The 18,108-nt window shown below is 38.1% G+C and overlaps 1 protein-coding gene across 2 annotated transcripts in view; it reads left to right on the forward strand.

The window, feature by feature from the left end:
- Window positions 1-18,108, forward strand: part of RYR2 (ryanodine receptor 2) — a 725,859-nt gene that overhangs the window by 374,417 nt on the left and 333,334 nt on the right. For both annotated transcript variants that reach the window (XM_081249359.1, XM_081249358.1), the window contains exon 17: window positions 5,269-5,364. In XM_081249359.1, coding sequence (XP_081105485.1) covers window positions 5,269-5,364 — 96 coding nt within the window. The remainder of the gene's footprint in view (window positions 1-5,268; window positions 5,365-18,108) is intronic.

Below are 18,108 nucleotides of genomic sequence, written 5' to 3' on the forward strand. Positions count from 1 at the left end.
GAACAGTGCCTGATACAAAGCAGGTAATCAGTATTTGTTGAATAAATTTTTAAAGTGAGAGTTATCGTGGAAGTTATATCTCAGTCCATCTGTAATTTTCTGATTCTGTTAGTATTTTGAGAAATTTTGAGTCAGAGTTTAAAACACAAAAGCATGAAGACATAGGGATGTTATGATACTAGTAAGAAATACAGAATAGAGTATTTTTAACAGTAATGATTTTTCAGTTAAGTGCCAATATTACTTGCATTTCGTATTCTGATTGATAAAAGTTTAAGGATTTAATGAGTTACTCAACACCAAAAGAAGTTTGGTTCACTGAACTAGCACTTCCATCATATGCGCTTAGTTCAAAATGTGTTTATAGTATTTAAATTGGGACTTCCCTGGTGGTGCAGTGGTTAAGAATCCACCTGCCAACGCAGGAGACACGGGTTCGAGCCCTGGTCCGGGAAGATCCCACATGCCGCGGAGCAACTAAGCCTGTGTGCCACAACTACTGAGCCTGTGCTCTAGAGTCCACGCACCACAACTACTGAAGCCCATGCGCCTAGAACCTGTGCTCCACAACAAGAGAAGCCACCGCAATGAGAAGCCCGCGCACCGCATCGAAGAGTAGCCCCTGCTCACCGCAACTAAAGAAAGCCCCGTGTGCAGCAATGAAGACCCAGTGCGGCCGTAAATAAATAAATAAATTTATTTTTTAAAATATATAAATAAAATTTGCACTTACAACCAATGTTATTCTGTAAGAGAATGGATCCTATTTATTCCTTAAGAAATAACATACCTCTAAGTGTCAGGCAATGTGCAAAAGTGTAATAAGACAGAGTGGCAGATCTAAAGGAGCTTAGAATATGCTAGAAGAAGACCTGCAAACCATTGTATTATATTCACACTTTATTCAAGCTTATATTTGCAGGGCCAACCATAGTGCCTGATGCATTAACGTTAATATTTCTTAAATAAATGAGGAAAAATAAAAATAGTATGGCGGGTGAAAGGTCTTAACTTTCTTCCAGGACAATTAGGCAGCAATAACAGTATTTTAAGGTATAGCGTGCATGAAACGACATTTGTCTTGAGTTTGTTTCTGTACCTTGAGGTACAATGTAAAGTGGCCATTGTTCTTTGGCCATGAGAGTGGTGCTCTGAGCCATCTGATAGCTACTGCCACTGTCAGTATTAATGGCATTGTTTTCCTTTCTCTTTTTAAAAAGAAAGTAACTTTATTGTGTTCTTTAACTTAAAAATGAATACATCTTCATGATAAAAAACTTAGATAATTGACCAAAAAAAGAAGGTAGAAACGACTTTTAAATGTAACCACCCATTTTGGTGTATAACCTTTAAAAAATATTTCTTTGACTCTAAATACAGCATTAAGTACACGTAAAACATTTCACACACCCACATACATACATAAACAATAGCAAATCCCTGCTAGTGGACATTAGCTGTGGTCTGATCCCCTGAAGCTTTAGTTGACTTGGTCCACATTCCAGTTTCATGGACTGGGGCGGACTTAAGATTTCCCTTTGATGTCTGTACACTTTAGGGGCATGATTTGGTTACACTGTCTCCCACTTGCATGCTTCTTCCTTATTATCTGATGTTTCTCTGAGGTTACATAGTATCTTGCTGCAGACCACCACCTCCTCACTGGTTCGTACAAACTTCCATTCTTATCCAGCCTTTGTGAGTTATTTGTTTGCTTGTTTATTTATTTTACAGAATTTACTGTGGCTTCAGAGGGTCCCTGTGCAGAATTGTATCACAGAGGGTGACCCTTTTTCCTCCCAGCTCCATTCATTCCTTCCCCCCACCCCCCATTTTAGAATAAGAGAATTTCCCCTTCTGACCTGGGGAGAGCTCTCCCACCCTTATCAATGTTCCTCAAGGTCTGTTTCTATCCCAGCAACTTATCATGATCTGTTTCTCAAAAAGTGAGCTCTCATTCTCTAAGAAATATTCTAAAAAACTCAATTTCTTCATTCTGTGCACATGCATATCGAGTATATACATTTACTTCACCAAAATGGGATCACAGTCTCAGTATTCTTTTATAGCATTTGTTTCCACTGACTTCTGTATTGTGGACATCTTTCCTCAGCAGTGACTATAAACCTTCATCAGGCTTTAGTGGATGTACTCTGCCCTACTGAAGGGATGTGTCATCATTTATTTAGCCCACACTCAAGCTGTTTCCAGTGCTTTGCTATTATAAATAGTGTTAGGATGAGCTTTCTTGTATTTCTCTGTATATTTTTCCATTACTTTAGAAACTCAGCTGATTTTTTCATGGGTAACTTGCTGAATTATAATAAGTCACACACTCTGTTTATTTGGGAAACATACTCTGCACGTGCACACACATGCACACACACATTCATAATGCTCAGGAGGCATTCTGTTTGACTGAGTTCAATTTTCTTTTGATTAGAAGTACATACAGAGTCTATTGAGATCATCATCTGTTTCATGTGACTTATTAACAGATTTCCTAATACATTTCTGTCTCACTGGAGTATTGAAGCCCCACTTGAGTTAATGCTGCTAATGCACTGCTGAATATGGTTTGTAAATACCATCCTTGTGTAAGACTTTGGGATCTGCTTTCATAAGTAAGAGTTCCCTCTAGTTTTCCTTTTGTTACAAAATTTTTATTGGAGTCTAGTTGATTTAAAATGTTGTGTTCGTTTCTGCTGTACAGCAAAGTGAATCAGTTATACATATACATATATCCCCTCTTTGTTAGATTCTTTTCCCATTCCCTCTAGTTTTCTTATATGCATACTCTCTTTGGTAGGCACTGATATCAAAGTTATACTGCCTTTGTAAAAAAGTAGGGAGATTTTCTTACTTTCTTTACTTTGGAACAGTTTATTATAGAAATGACTTAATTCTTGAATGTAAAAAAAGTTTTTGGTCTTTGACATACTGCTCAATATTACTTGTGGTTTGTTACTCTATTTAGATTTTCTTCTTTGGTCAATTCTGGTGAAAAAAATATATATTTGGAGGCCATCCTCTTTCCTAAATGTTCAAAAATTCCAGCACAGAGATATATAAAGTGGCTGTGTTTATAATTCCTTTTTCTTCTTAACTTTGTTCTTTTTCTCTTTTCTTCTTGATTAATGTCTTTGGTATTTAGCTTATATTTAAAAAAAGAATCTTGACCATATTGATCAATCATATTTCAATTTATTACATAGATCACTTCTATTTCTAACATTAATTTCTGCTTTTATTGCTCTCTATTTTTCCTATTCTAATATTTTTGATATTCTTTTTGTATATTTTGAAAGGAGTGTTTAGTTAACATTTTTCACCCTGTTACTTAGCGATTAAAGTGTTTAGTTTATTTTTCCTTAAGTACAGTTTTGACCATCGACCATTGATTGTATAAGGTAGCATTGCTATTTTTGATGTTTACTAGATATTCTAAAATTGTGGTATTGATTCCCTCATTGACTAAAAAATTACTTAGGAGAGAGTTTAAATTTTTATGTAGGTTTTATTTTTGTTTCTGCTTTTCTTACTAATTTCAAATTTCATTATATTGTTGTCAGAGAACTTAGTCTGTATACCATTTCTGTTTGTAGTAAGTTTAGTGAAGTTTTCTTTGTGGCTTACTGTAGGATTTTCTTAAACGTTCCATGGTTTATTAAAAGGGTTTATTTGTGTGTTATTAGTTTCTTCAAGAATTACCTTATCTCTAACATTTGACCTCTAGAAAATAGTTAATATATTTAATTTTAAAAACCAGAAGTCAAAATTAAAGGAGTGGGTTAAATTTTAAACAAATGAAACTCCATAAAGATTCAAAAACTTCATCGTTTACTTTCCCCCAGTTGCTGCTGTTCTAAGTCAGGAACAGATGTTCCTACAGGTTAAAATTAGAATTCCCACTGAGCATATAGGACTCCTCATTCCTCTACTACACCTCATCCTTGACACATTTGTCCCTCTGTGTGTGTGTGTGTAGCTGGTTCTTCTTGGTCCCAGTGCTGGAAGAGAGCCTAAGTAATTGAATACATCACCTTGTAATATTTGTACAAATGTTATGGGGGCTCCACTCACAAAAGAGCTTTTCTTATGCAGTTGCAAGAACTGAAGGCTTCCTGTCTTTTCTGTCATTATTTCTTTTCTTACTTTCAGGCGAGGTAACAACATTTTGGGGAGGAAAGAGGAAATGTGAAGGAAGTCTTTAAGTTTAATTGAACTCTGTTGCTGCAGGGTCTCCTTTGTTTTGCTGTTAATAAGGAGATGAACAGGTGGTAGTCTCAAACTTTAGTTCTTCAAACTGTTTCCTAGCACTACTAGATTTTAAATAGTGATTTTTCTTATAGCAGCATCTTTTTCACATTAAACATTTTTTATATAAAAACCTCATCAGCCCTTTATAAACAGTTATACAGTTTCTGAACAGTCTTATAGGTGTAAGAGTAGAATTTACATAAAATATTTACCACATTTGCTTTGAAAGAAGTGAATGATTTAGAAAAAATACAAGTATTAAATTGAGTATATCAGTTGGGTTGAAAGAGATCCTAAGGGTCACATAGGAATTTCATGTAAGATGGGTTCTTTGGTCAAAGAAGTGTAGAAAACACTAGGTTAAGCAAAGTTAGAATAGATGACTTTATTGCAGGGGTTAGTTCTTTGGGTCTTTAATGTGCATTGTGAATCTCTAAATGGAAAGAAGAGATATAGGGGGGGGAAATGGTTTCAAACTTACTAGCCGTCTGCCCTCCCACCCTCTTTTTCCTGTAACATTTAATGATATATCTTTGCGTGTCTGTTATAGTTACCAGTTCTATCTCCTAGTATTTTGTGCCACATTTTCTGGTAAACTGATGTTTTCTTAACTTCTTCATTATATAGGTGAGAAAATTGAGCTCTAGGGAAATTAAATAATTTAGTCTCACAGCTAATTAAAAGAAAGGAATATTGGAATCCAAGTGGGGAAACTCCCAGGACACTGGTTTTTCCATTACCCTTCATTATGACTTTCCAATGAAATGTTACTTTCTCAAAATATAGTCCTTCTAATAAGCAGTATTTTTTCAGTCTCCATGAATAAATATCAGTTCTTTTTTTAATGTCTCAATTTTTGTGTATGTATATATGTATGTATTTGTATGTGTTTTAGGTATAAAATAAAGGTATTTTGTTTTCGATCAAACATTTTATGGCTACTATTAGCTTACTTTGGTTTTGAACTAGAAAATCACGTAACTGTGAAATCTGCTTTTTGTTTTGCAGCGGCTCTAATTAGAGGAAATCGTAAAAACTGTGCTCAATTTTCTGGCTCCCTCGACTGGCTAATCAGCCGATTGGAAAGACTGGAAGCTTCTTCTGGTATGTTTTCCACTATCTCCTTTTTATGATATATTATTCCTGGGTTTTTTTTTTTCTATTTTATGTCCCTTAAGACATTAAAAACTGAGATTCAGTGCAATATAAACGTTTTCCTTTTACTAGGTTAGAAAGTTTACTGATTGCTAAAATCATTGGTATTTTCATTAGTTATTTCTGAAAAGCAGTCTAACCATATCTTCATTTACATTTAAAAAAGAATGAAGTTCAGAAAGCCACTGAAGAGCCAGCATTCCCATTACTTTTCAAATCAATTGTTCCTAATGCATTAGTACATTACAGTACCATACAGATAAAAGGATTGGTTTGGGTGAATTGTTTTTGTTCTTTAGTTTAAGTGAATTGAATTTGAAAAAAAAGGATTGGTTTGGAATTCACATTTTTAACTTGTCTTCAAATGATTATGTGGACAGATTTGGAAAAAAAATTAGTTTTCCAAATCATGTAGCACAATAGTTTATTTTAAAGGGATTTAATAAATACCAGTAAACAGTCTGCATCATTGTAAAATAGTTAAAGGCAATAAATCTGATACATCTGTCTCTAACAAGTATGTTACTTTTACATTGTTGTGGAGATGTACCTGTGCTTACCAGGCCTGCCTGAACTCTGGCACCGCAGATTGCCTCAGGGACACCCCAAACTGAATTTATTGCTCCTCCATCTGTTTGCATAGTGTTCCATTAGCTGCCCTTCTATAGCACTACTGCCCATTTCTGTTATTTATTTTTCCTCTCCATCTCCTACATTAGTAGTGAACTCCTTGAAGGTAGGGCCTCCGTTTTATTGATCTTTGTATTCTCTGGACCTGCCATACCATCTGGCACTTAGTAGGGGCTTGATAGTATTTGTTGATTGAATGAATGACAGTTTGAATTCACTTAATAATATACCTGTCAATACAGGAATAATTCCGTGACTTTTCATGATGAAGACCCATTCAGGGACAGGTTTGTTGGAATTGAATGGATAGAGAGGTAGAAGAACAGATAGCTATGGTCAAAGGAGGTTACTTTTAAGTCACAGAGTGAAATTTCAAAGTTTAAGATTCAGGAACTTAAATCTAAGTTAAGAGAAATTTGAGTAACGATGAGTTCTGAGACATTCCTGGATTGTTGGGTGGCAAAAATAGAATAGGAGAATGTTGAGGTAAAAAAGGTGCAAGAATTATGACACAAGGGTTTTCAGGGTATCACAGCATGAATGAGATAACTATGAATCAATGTGGAATATATTCAGTAAGGAAAAACTGAATAGCTACTAGGAGGAAGTGATCAAATAGTAGTAAGATGATGGCAGGGATTGAGAAATGGATAAATTCTTGGTTCAAAGCATCTAGAATTGTTGGCAAGCTCCAGTAGATACAAAAAGTATGCTGGTCTCTTTCCCTGGCCCAGGGAGTATCTGGAAAGAGAAAGGAACAGAGCAACCTTCAGGATGCAGTATGAATTCTGGACAAATCAGCTACTTCACTTTTAAAAAAATGCACAGCAAAAAAAGCTCAAAGGAAAAGAGGAGAGAGAGAGAGAAGGAAAGAACAGAGCAGAGCATCCTTTAAGCTTGTTACAGGACCAAACTTGGGTTCGCTCACTGGCGTGCAGTAAAGCCAGTCTACCGACACTGGGCTGTGGTGAAGGAAAGTGCAGCGTTTATTGCAGGACACCAAGCCAGGAGAATGGGCAGCTCACTCTCAAAAGACCCAAGCTTCCCAGTGGCTTTCAGGGAAGGCATTGTGAGGGAGAGGGCTGCAGGGTGTGTGATCAGCTCATGCACAGGTCTCGGATTGGTTGGCATCAAGGTGAACTTTCAAGCATCATCAACCTTCTGGTTTCAAACACTGTTGAGTGTATGCACTTGCGGTCAGCAATTTTCATCTGGTTGGGGTCCGCTTCCTATAAAAACAATCTAGGAATGTGTGTTGGGCCTTTATCTGTATCTTTCAGGGAACTGGGAGTTTGTGATTCTGCTATGTGGCAGATTTATAGTCTACATTGTTACTAGTTTCTGGGCCCAAGGCTGTTCTTTGTTTCTGCATCTTCACATTTCCTAATCTTTAACTCTTGAGCCACCCTTTTGAGACTTAAGGGAGGCCTGGGAGACTAAAGCAAAAGCCTTTTACTTCAAAGGACAGGGACACAGAGGCTTGCATATGGTTTCAAGCTCAGCCACACAAGAGTCCAGTGTTTACAGTCTTCAATTTAGTCAGTTATAGGCACAGTTCCATTGGCTACAAATCTCTACTTGCTATGATCATTTCCCAATCCAGGTGTTGGTCGCAGGCATTTCTACTTAAACTAGAAGGCTTGTGCCCTGAGAGAGCAGGGTGAAAGTCAAGAGTAGGAAGGACCCTTAGAGAATGCTTCACCTAACATTCTCACTTTGGAGGAAGAAAATTGAGGCATAGAACCTTGAAACGACTGCTTTGAGATGCTAGAATTAACTTTTATAGCCAAGATGAAAACGAGCTCCCTCACAATCAGGCTTGAAATATGTTCACTATACCTTGTAGCCTCCTAGTTTTTAAGTATCTAAAATTTTTTTCACTGAACAGGTTTCTCTGCTGTAGTTACATTTATTCTTTTAGTGAACTGCGTTTTTTCCCTAGAGGAAGTAGAATGTTGCTTAGTTTTTAAAAGAGACAGTAACAATAAGGACATGCATATATATGTATATGCACACACAGAAATAATATAAATGTATTTCAATCATGCTGTATTGTTTACTGAGTGCTTTCGTATGCATCATCTTAGTTTCTCTCTATATGGGATTGCTGAATACACACTCTCCTCTGCTTGTCAATCTCCCAGCTGTATGAGTAGCTTCTGTGTCTGTATATGAGCAGCAAAGCAGAGCTGGGGGTCTACGAGCTCTCAGTTGCCTTCAGAAAAGGGCAATGGACAAAACTCAAAATAAACTGGTGCAAACTTAAGTAGAAATCTGATGAAGACATGAAAAGAGTCAGCAAAAGGATGTGTCAGTGAAAAAGCTTACCTTAGTTTGGGTTCCACCAGAAGTGGACCTTGAGACAAGGGTCGAAGGGCAAGTTTATCTGGGGCGTGAGTGGACATGAGCCAAGGTAGAGAAGGGGCCAGAGAGGGTGTGTTGATAAGCAGGTTACCGCCGTGGGAATCGAGCTACTTGGGGGCGGGGTGATTCTGCGGACCCGTGCCTTAGAGTTATCCCACCTGAGGGGCGAGGGGGTTGGAGTGTTAATAACCAGCTTCTCATTGGTTGGTGCTGCTCCCTGGAGACGTTAGTTCTGGGGCTCCTCCGGCTACCACTGTGGTCACAACAAATCTCGAAGCAAAGAAATGTAGACACTGGCAGTTGGAAATCAGGCAGTGTTCACTGAATGGAGAGGATGAGAGTCTGACCAGGGCCCTGGCAGCATCTACTACCCAGCCAACTGCTCTTTCACTATATGATATAGAGAGGCAGCTGATTTTTTGGTTCACATTCTGCATTATCTAAAGTTGACCAGTATCGCTACTGCATAAAGCCTTCTTAGAATATCTGATCAGTTTTAAGAACAGCCACTATGAATTTCTTGCGGGGGAGGGGAGATAAATCGGACATTGGCCCAGACTTCATGTGTGACTATGTCTCTGGGCCAAATTTAATTGAAAAGACAAAAGACTTGTATGAGCAAGTACACTGATTGAGTTGATGTATTTCTGAAGGCTGGGTGTTTCTTTAGGATGTTCTTAACCCTTGAAATACTTTTTGAGCATTTCAGGAGATGGCTAAGAACAGTCTGCTGGTTGGGAGGCTGCATATTTTTTCTAAGTCTTATTTTTTGCACAGTCTATTCCCCCAGATAGTTTTGCAGGGAATCAAAATGGCCTTCTTAGGGATTCCTGCCAATTCCTCCCACTCTTAGCAAGTGCCGTGAGTGAAGCTCCCTCTGGGGCTAAGCAGGATAAGGGGCTTTGAGTAGTTGTGAATTGCCAGAGCTTTGCGCTCATGTCCAATCCAGCTTTTGCTACCTGGAAACATGATAGTTTAAAGCTTCCAAAGATGGCACAGCTATTTCTTGCAAAGCATAAGCTCATCATTTTGCAAAGGGAAAAATTTGTAACCAGTGGAATAATTTGTCCCAGAATCTTGTGTGTAGGAAACTCTTCCACCTTAGTATCTACTTAGGTGTGAGCAATTGAGTTAGAAAGAATATGAGTTCACAGGATATTATATGAGATCCACTGTTAGGGATGCAGAAATCACAGCTAACCTTTTTAAGGGATACCAACAATTCATACAACACTAATGCTAACAGAGAAAGGGACAGTGTTCTAGGAGATAGCCATGGAGAAGGCAAGTTAAGCTCTTGATTGAAAGCTTTTGATTTTGCAGAAAGTCAGCTATGTTAAACCCAGGAGTTTATGTATCTGAACCTTATAAGAAGCTCTAAATCAGAATCATGATGATACTGGAGACCTTTTAAAGAAAATCTTTTATAATAGCTGTTGGGATCAATATGTGTTTGACTCTGTAACCCCACACTGTAATCATCCATTTGCATCCAGAGATTCACCTAGAGCACATTAAAATGATTGGTGTTTTTAATAATGATCTTGGGTCATCAGGATATGTAAATTATGTTTAATGCTGATGGGTCACTTAAGACAGGGAAGCAGAGAATACATTTTTCAAAGATATCCCCTCTAAATGTTTGAAATCATGTATTAGAAATTAAAGGTTACTAATTTAATAGTTAGCTAAGGGGCTTCCCTGGTGGCACAGTGGTTAAGAATCCACCTGCCAATATAGGGGACATGGGTCCAGCGCTGGTCCTGGAAGATCCCACGTGCCGCGGAGCAACTAAGCCCGTGCGCCACAACTACTGAGCCTGCGTGCCACAACTACTGAAGCCCACGCGCCTAGAGCCTGTGCTCCGCAACAAGAGAAGCCACCGCAGTGAGGAGCCCGCACACAGCAACGAAGAGTAGCCCCCGCTCCCAGTAAATTTAAAAAAAGAGGGCTTCCCTGGTGGCGCAGTGGTTCAGAGTCCGCCTGCCGATGCAGGGGACACGGGTTCGTGCCTCAGTCTGGGAAGATCCCACATGCCGCGGAGCGGCTGGGCCCGTGAGCCATGGCCGCTGAGCCTGCACGTCCGGAGCCTGTGCTCTGCAACGGGAGAGGTCACAACAGTGAGAAGCCCGCGTACCACAAAAAAAAAAAAAAAAAAAAAAAAGAATAGCTAAGACCCTTGTCAAAATTACTCACTTTTGAATGATGCTAGAAAACTTAGTATACAGCCATACTTCTTCCTTTCTGAGTAAAGCGTTAAGTTGTAGCTGGAAAGAAGAAAGAGGGGACAGAGATCCAGATTTGGAGGGCTTCCTGTATTTTGAAATATCTCACCAGCAATGTGAAAAATGAAGAAAGAATTCCCCCAAAGAAAAGTCCAAATGAATGAGAACATTCTTTTCTGAATGCAAACTTGATCCAAGTCTCTAGGTTATCCAAAATCTGTGTCCTTTTCAGAATGCTTTTCTAAAAATCCATGTGTGGGATTGATGGCAAATTACATTTCTAGAAAATGGTTCTTGAAAAAAATCTTCGACTATCTCATATTTGAGAAAAAAAATTTAGTGCTTTGCAACATAGAATTGATTTTATAATCATTTTCCATAGTTACCATTTAACCACATTACTAATTTCTAGCAGTAGACATTAAAGTGTGAAGGATACCAGAAGTGACCAGGCTGAGAGCATCCCTGGCTTTTATAGAGAGATGGCTTTGTAGGCCTGGGCTTTAAACCCCAGAAAGGAGCATAGTATACAGAGGTGGTCTCCCTAGGCTTTAATTAACCAGCCACCTGAATATTTAGATGAGAAACATGCAAAAGGTTGATTGCCCAAGGACAGGGGTCAGTTGGCACCTGTTTTGGTCACTTCCCTGACCTTGGAGGGCTGTAATGCTCTCCTGACATTACTCCACTCTGGCCCCAGTGGCCTGGGCTGCTGCTGCCGATTTTGCAGCCAAGGGCAAGCAGTTGTTTTATGGCAGCCTTACACTTGTCTTGCCTGTCCTGGGTGCCTGGTCTCCATCCATGCTGCAGTAGCCACCTCCCACCAATTGGAGAGAGCCTTTGTCTCCCAGGGGTTTTCTTGGGCGGTTCCTGGAATTCATGTTTCCATCCTGCTTCCTTAGATTCTCCACAGTTGGTTTGGAGATGGGAGTGTTCCCCACTTTTACTTATTGTATTTTTCTCAGCACACAGCCCTTTAGGGTGGCATTCTACAAAATCCTGGTTAGCGAGAGGAAGTCTTGTCTCAGAGAAACTATATTATCCAGGGAGGGCTCACTTGAGAAAAACTGCTTATTAAAAACAAAACCACAGTGATCTCTGCATTTCACCTGGTTGGTTTCTAGTCCTCTTCAGGTACTGAACTTCTGTCTCATTGACATGGACAGAACTGACGTTTCAGCGCTTTTTCGTTTTTTTCAAAAATTTTATCGGAGTATAATTGATTTATATCAGCTCTTCTGCTTTGCTGCTGATAGATGACTGTTTAATGCCAGCGTCTCGTCTGTTTGAGTTTTGCTCATGCCATTCTGGTTATTAAATATTCTTTAGCGTCATCTTTGGTGAAATAATTACACTGTGTCACTTGCAGTATGGCTCTGTTTCATGCTCTTTCCCTTCATGATAGATGCCCCTCTGGTGGGAGGAAGCAAATGATTATGTGCAATTGTATTCTTCTAATACCATGAGGGAAAATAATAACCCTTTCATATAAATAGATCAGCTCACTTGACAGAGATTTGTAGAATTTCTGAGGTGGAAGTGATTTTGGGGGGTATCTTAACCCGGCTAACCTTCTTGGGCATCACTGCCCTGTGTCTCCTCTTTCTTTTGCTCTCTTGAATCACATTACACAATGGAGTTTAGAAGTGAATGATCTAAAATACTACTGTCCATCATGTGACTAAGTATTTTGAAGTTCTCTGCCAGTACTTTCTGATATTCTCTGGTCGGAAGCAGTTGCTTACCCTCCTAAAACTATATCCACTTTTAACTGCATTTTTAAGCTGTTCTTTGCTCTACGCATATTGATATATCTCAGGACTGCATACCATTCTGCACTTAACACCCTGTCTGAAATTGTGGTTTTTCATTAAATGATGTATCGTGTAACTTTTCTCCTTCCCCTTTTTTCACACTTGCCAAGTATCAGAATTAGTTTATTCTATCCCTTTGTATTTGTTTCTTTTGTGCTTATCGGAAAGAATGCCCCTGACTTGTCCTCGTGCTGCAAGAGAACTTTCACAATTGACATAAAGCTCAGGCAGATGTTATGATCATTTTACATTTCTGCCCAGAATAATTTTCTCAATAAATATTTGCTGCTTTGAGGCAAGTATCTTTTTGAAGAGTTGATTAATCTGTATTTCTCTTGTCCTGGAGAAATCTATCTTGAAGATGGCAAAATGTGTAGATCTTCTAAATATTTATTTAAAAGGCATTAGAGCAGTTAATTACATCTGCCAGAATTTCTATAGATACTAATATTTCACAGAGAGACACAATTGTTGGATTTGTATACATTTTAATGACTGTATGGTGTGGCCAAGGAAATCTTAATTTAGGGCACTGTGCTGAGAATGTCATATGTATTATTTCACTGGATTCCCCCAGTAACCCTATAAGGTATGTTCCATTATAATTTCCATTTTATAAATGAAGAATCTGAGGCTAAGAAGCTCAGAGGTAATTTTTTTAAGATCAAAGAAAGTAATGGAGTTAGAATTGAACTTGCATGGTCTGTAAACTTGACAAGAGCAGGGCTTGTATCAATTTTTGCTCTGCACTTTACTCATACCCAGGACCTAACACTGAGAATGACCCATTTTATGTACTCAGTGATAAATGAACAAATAAATGAAAAAAAATAAATAGCAAGATAAGACTGTCTTAAAGTATTGATGATGTCTTGTCTGGCACTCAACACTTCATAGGCCTTGAGACATGACAATTTATACAAACATATTTATATAGCATAAAATTTGTAACATTATTATTTAACTCTGCTGTATCATAAACTGCCTTTAATTGACATTTTCTTTTCTTCTTTTAGCTGTCCTTTAACTTCTCTAGTTTGTCTATCTTTTATAAATCATTGCTCCCTAAACTGAAGGCAGCAAACCATCAGAGGCCTAACTAAGGCAGGATGGTACATTATAATTACATTACTGATTTTATGTGTTTTATTTCAGCTTATTTACCATGGGAAACTTTTGACTCATGTTCATCTTATCTTCCAAGAAAATGCCCTAGGTCCAACTTTTTTGTTTTTCTTGCTGAAGCATTCCTAATATTCTACCTTTCTGTATATGAATAACAGTGTAACAATACCTTTACCTGGACTAACTTCCATTTTTATTAATTTTCCTCTCATTTTCCTATTTTTGTCAAGTTCTGTTATATTTTAATCTCATTCCTGTCACTTCTCTCTCCCTCTCAGCTTTATGTTAGCTCAGGATTTAATGAGACCATTTTCTTCTCTAGCCTCAAAACCATTATTATAAATTATAAGTATATGCCATTATGTGTTTTCCCGATTTGGCTTGTGACCATATCTCTTAAGATCATTATTTTTAAGGCTTTATATATTTTAATATTGATGTCAATTTAATTCATTTTTTTTTCTCTATTTGAGTGAGATACAGAAACCCTATTTAGGGTGACTTCTCTTTATTTCACAAGTTAGCCCTCTGTTACGGAAAGAAAGCAAAATTTGTATTACTTTTTTTTTTCTTTTCTCCCTCTCTATTTGTTTTAAAAAGTGAAAAAAATAAATTTAGCAGTTCATCTCATACTGAAACTGAAATGGTTCCTTGAATTCAAATTTATACCCATAAAACGGTATAATAACAAGTTATTCCTTTCTCAGCGCTTCAATCTGTAACCTGCAAAATTCACTGTAAATGTTAAAAGAGATGTGTTGTAATTATGCTAAATACTGATTCATTATTCAACTCCTGCTGTTTGTTCTGGGTGAGGGCCAACTGAGCTCCCAACCAGTTCAAACTAGAAGTTTCTGCCGTTTCTAGTTCCATGTTCATGCCCACCCATGAAAGAAGGATGGCTTGGATGGGATATGGGAGTTGTGATTCATTGGCAGTTTAGTTTAAATTAGTGGAACAAAACAACAGATGTGTGTCTCTACAGAACCCTCTCAAATGCACAGGCCCAGTTACAAATGCATCCCTGTACACCTGTCATATTCTTTCTTTCATGGCTTCACATTTGGTGTGTACCCCAAAAACCTCCCAGACTCCTCGGACGTTTAGTCAACATGGCGCTAGCTGGACTTGTCTTCTGCTCTCTCTAACCAGTGATTATTTGCATATTTTTCTTTTCTCATAATGGTAATAATATCATGAGAAGGGCTTCCTGTCCACCAGGAGTGCTCTATGTCTTATTTTAGCATTCGTAAGGTTGTAAGGCTACTTGGCTCATCTTTCACTGTATTTTTGGCCCAACAGTCCTGCTGTCTCAGGAAAGAAAAATTTTCTGCCGTTGAGTCTACTTGCCCTTCTTGCTCTCTTACCGCAGTCCCAGATATACTACCTTAACTAATTTTATTTTAATAACTAACCTTTATTTTATTTCTTCCTGCTGATCAATAAATATTTTCCCTGAATTTTTCTTCTAATCAGTGTTGTCCATTTGGCATTTCCCTACCTTTTCCTATTTTTTAATTTTTAGCCTCTGTTTAAAAAGAAGCATATTTATAATGTTTCCCTGTTGATCCTTTTTATTTCACTTTATTTGTCTTTTATGTTATTTTGTTACAGCCATAAAATAATAGCAGGTGATCATATAGCACTGCTCAGATCCAGGCCCTGTTCTAAATGCTTTCCACATATTCTCACAACAGACCCCCAGGGTGGGCACCATTATTGTCCCCATTTTAGAGACGAGGACACTGGAGCATTGAGAGGTTAAGTAATGTGCCTAAAATCTGCCAGGACTAAAATCTGGGCACGTTGGCTTTAGACTGTGTTTGTAACCAGTACATAAAACAGCAGAATAATAATGGTATCTTATTATTATATTTCCTCATTAAGCCTTGTAAATATTGAGTAGACCAGTCCCTCTGTTAAAAGCATGACAGTCTACTGCATATCTTGTTACTGCATCTGGAAACAGTCTCCCATAACCTCTATAGATAGCTTTGGTCTGCTTGTTTCACGTTTGTGCGTTTTCATGTTTTTTTCCTGTCATTTCCCAGTGTCTTTCCCCCAGTCTTTTTACTTGTTGTGTCACTTTGTTTAAATTTCATTACCCAGGGCAAAAATAGAAATTTCCTTATTTCCTTTTGCCTTCAGTGAGCCCTGGGGACACTAATAATAAGGTCTGACCAAAACGTTGCAAAAAAGCTTAACTCCTAGAAAGAGAGAAAAGAAAAAAGCAGGCTGTGGTTGGAATAATTTGGAATTCATGGTTTCTCTAATTATAACTGTCACTGATCCTGCAGTGGATACCACCCTTCTGTGTGTTTTGCATGTGCCCTGTCCCCAGTGTTTCCTTAACTAGGGAGCAGTGTGATTCACACCAGTTAGCACCCAGGTTGAAGCCTTCCTGTTTGCTCACCACTAGCTTAACCCAAGGGGTTTCCATGTTGAAATCTTCAGCTGAGGCCATGGACTCCTTCTGGAGTTGCTTGCAGTAGAGATGTAAGTGATAATTCCTTTCTCTCAAATCTGAATCACACCCATGTTACCCCTAATGCATTGAGAACTAGGTTCCATCTAAACCTACATCTACCTCAGTGTTCTGGGATTATTTTAATTTTGTTTTATTTTGCAAAACTCTTGTGATCATAGGTGAGAAAATAATTTCCTGGGGGGGATTGACGTTGTGCTTTCCAGGTCAGTTGGTTCTCCTTGTTGTCCTGTGACGACACTGGGAGCACAAGTACAATGGCTTGGCTCTAGCTTCTCATTGGCCTTCTATGCTGGAGTGGCTCCAAGTCTGATTCTATTCACTCCTTCTCTCAAGTGGACAAGGTTCACCAGGGAGCTTGTGCCTACTTGGTATGAGGTGAAATCCCCAGACTAGATTCCTCCTGGTAGGTAAAGTCAGACCAAATACAGCACTTCTGTTCTGTGGCTTGTTTCCAGTTTTTCCATACAGACCCTCGACAAATTTTGTCCAACCATGGACAGCCCTGGGCATGACCCGTGAATAGAAAATAGCCCAGTCAACTTTGATCCCAGATGGAGAGCTTCCCCAGTTTTGGAAGCCGGGTAACAAACGTGTAAGTCTATTGATAGAAAGCAAACTGGGCCATTGTACTTTGATTACAGAAAACAAGGTGAGGAACATTCTCTACCATCCCAGCCCTTGGATGCTCCCATTACCATCAAGTTCTTTCCAGCCATTTTGTTATATCCTCAGAGATTTTTCTTGCTCATGAGAATATAAATGATTCAGAAAGTTACAGCCATAAAAGTTTTAAGGCAAATAGCTGAATGTTGCTTGTATTATACATATAATGCCTTGCCCCTCAATTTTGCATTAGGCACAGTTAAACCAGTCCCTGCCCTTAAGGGCTCATTGTCTCATGGGAGATTGAAATGAAAGTAAATAATTTTAATAAAATGTGATCAATACTGCAAAGAAGGAATAATTCATCCCCAGACGTTAGTAAAGACTCACCATGTGAGGTGACTTTTTGCCTTTGCAAGATGGTTCAGATTTTGCAGTCTCAGAAAAGGAAAGTGTGTTTAAATCTGAGATCAATATGTGTGAAGGGCTGAAGGTGAGAAAGATCCTACAAGCTCCACCAGGGCTTTGCAGGCCTTGTTTACTGCTCATCCCCGTTGTTTGGAACAGTGCCTGGTAGGTACTTAATAAATATTTATGATTAATATTTAAATAAAAGTATGTATTAATCATTCTTTGTAGGAGGAAGTGGTGGGAATTGAGGCAATAAAGGAAGGTTAAACCATCTAGAAAAGGGACTGACATGTTTTTAATGTATTGTTGAATTTGTTTCAGTTATATTTTGTTGAGGATTTTTACATCTGTGTTCATCAGGGATATTGACCTGCAATTTTCTTTTCTTGTGGTGTCCTTGTCTGTTTTCGGTATCACAGTAATGCTGGCCTTATAAAATGAGTTCAGAAGTGTTCCCTTCTCTTCTGTTTTTTGGAAGAGATTGAAAAGGATTATATTAATTCTTCTTTAAATGTTAGGTAGAATTCATCAGTGAAACCAACTGGTCCTGAACTTGTGTTTGCTGGGAGGTTTTTGGTTACTAATTCAATCTTATTACTATTAATCAGTCTACTCACAATTTCTGTTTCTTCATAATTCAGTTTTGGTGTATTTTATGTTTCTATGAATTCATTTTTTTAACATATTTCCCAATTTGTTTCTGTGGTATCAGTTGTAACATCTCTTTCATTTCTGATTTTATTTATTTGAGTCCCTTCTCTTTTTCTCTTGGTGAGTCTAGCTAAAGGTTTGTCTGTTTTGTTCATCTTTTCCAAAAGCCAGCTTTTAGTTAAATTGACCTTCTCTGTTGTCTTTTAGTCTCTATTTCATTGATTTCCACTTTGATCTTTGTTATTTTCTTCCTTGTGCTGACTTGGGCTTTGTTTCTTCTTTTTCTAGTTTGTTGAAGTGTAAAGTTAAGCGGTTTACTTGAGATTTTTCTCATTATAGGCATTTATCACTGTGAAATTCCCTCTTAGAACTGCCTTTGCTG

The sequence above is a fragment of the Mesoplodon bidens genome (genome assembly GCF_964165515.1).
Source record: "Mesoplodon bidens genome assembly, chromosome: 1".
Lineage (NCBI taxonomy): Eukaryota > Metazoa > Chordata > Mammalia > Artiodactyla > Ziphiidae > Mesoplodon > Mesoplodon bidens.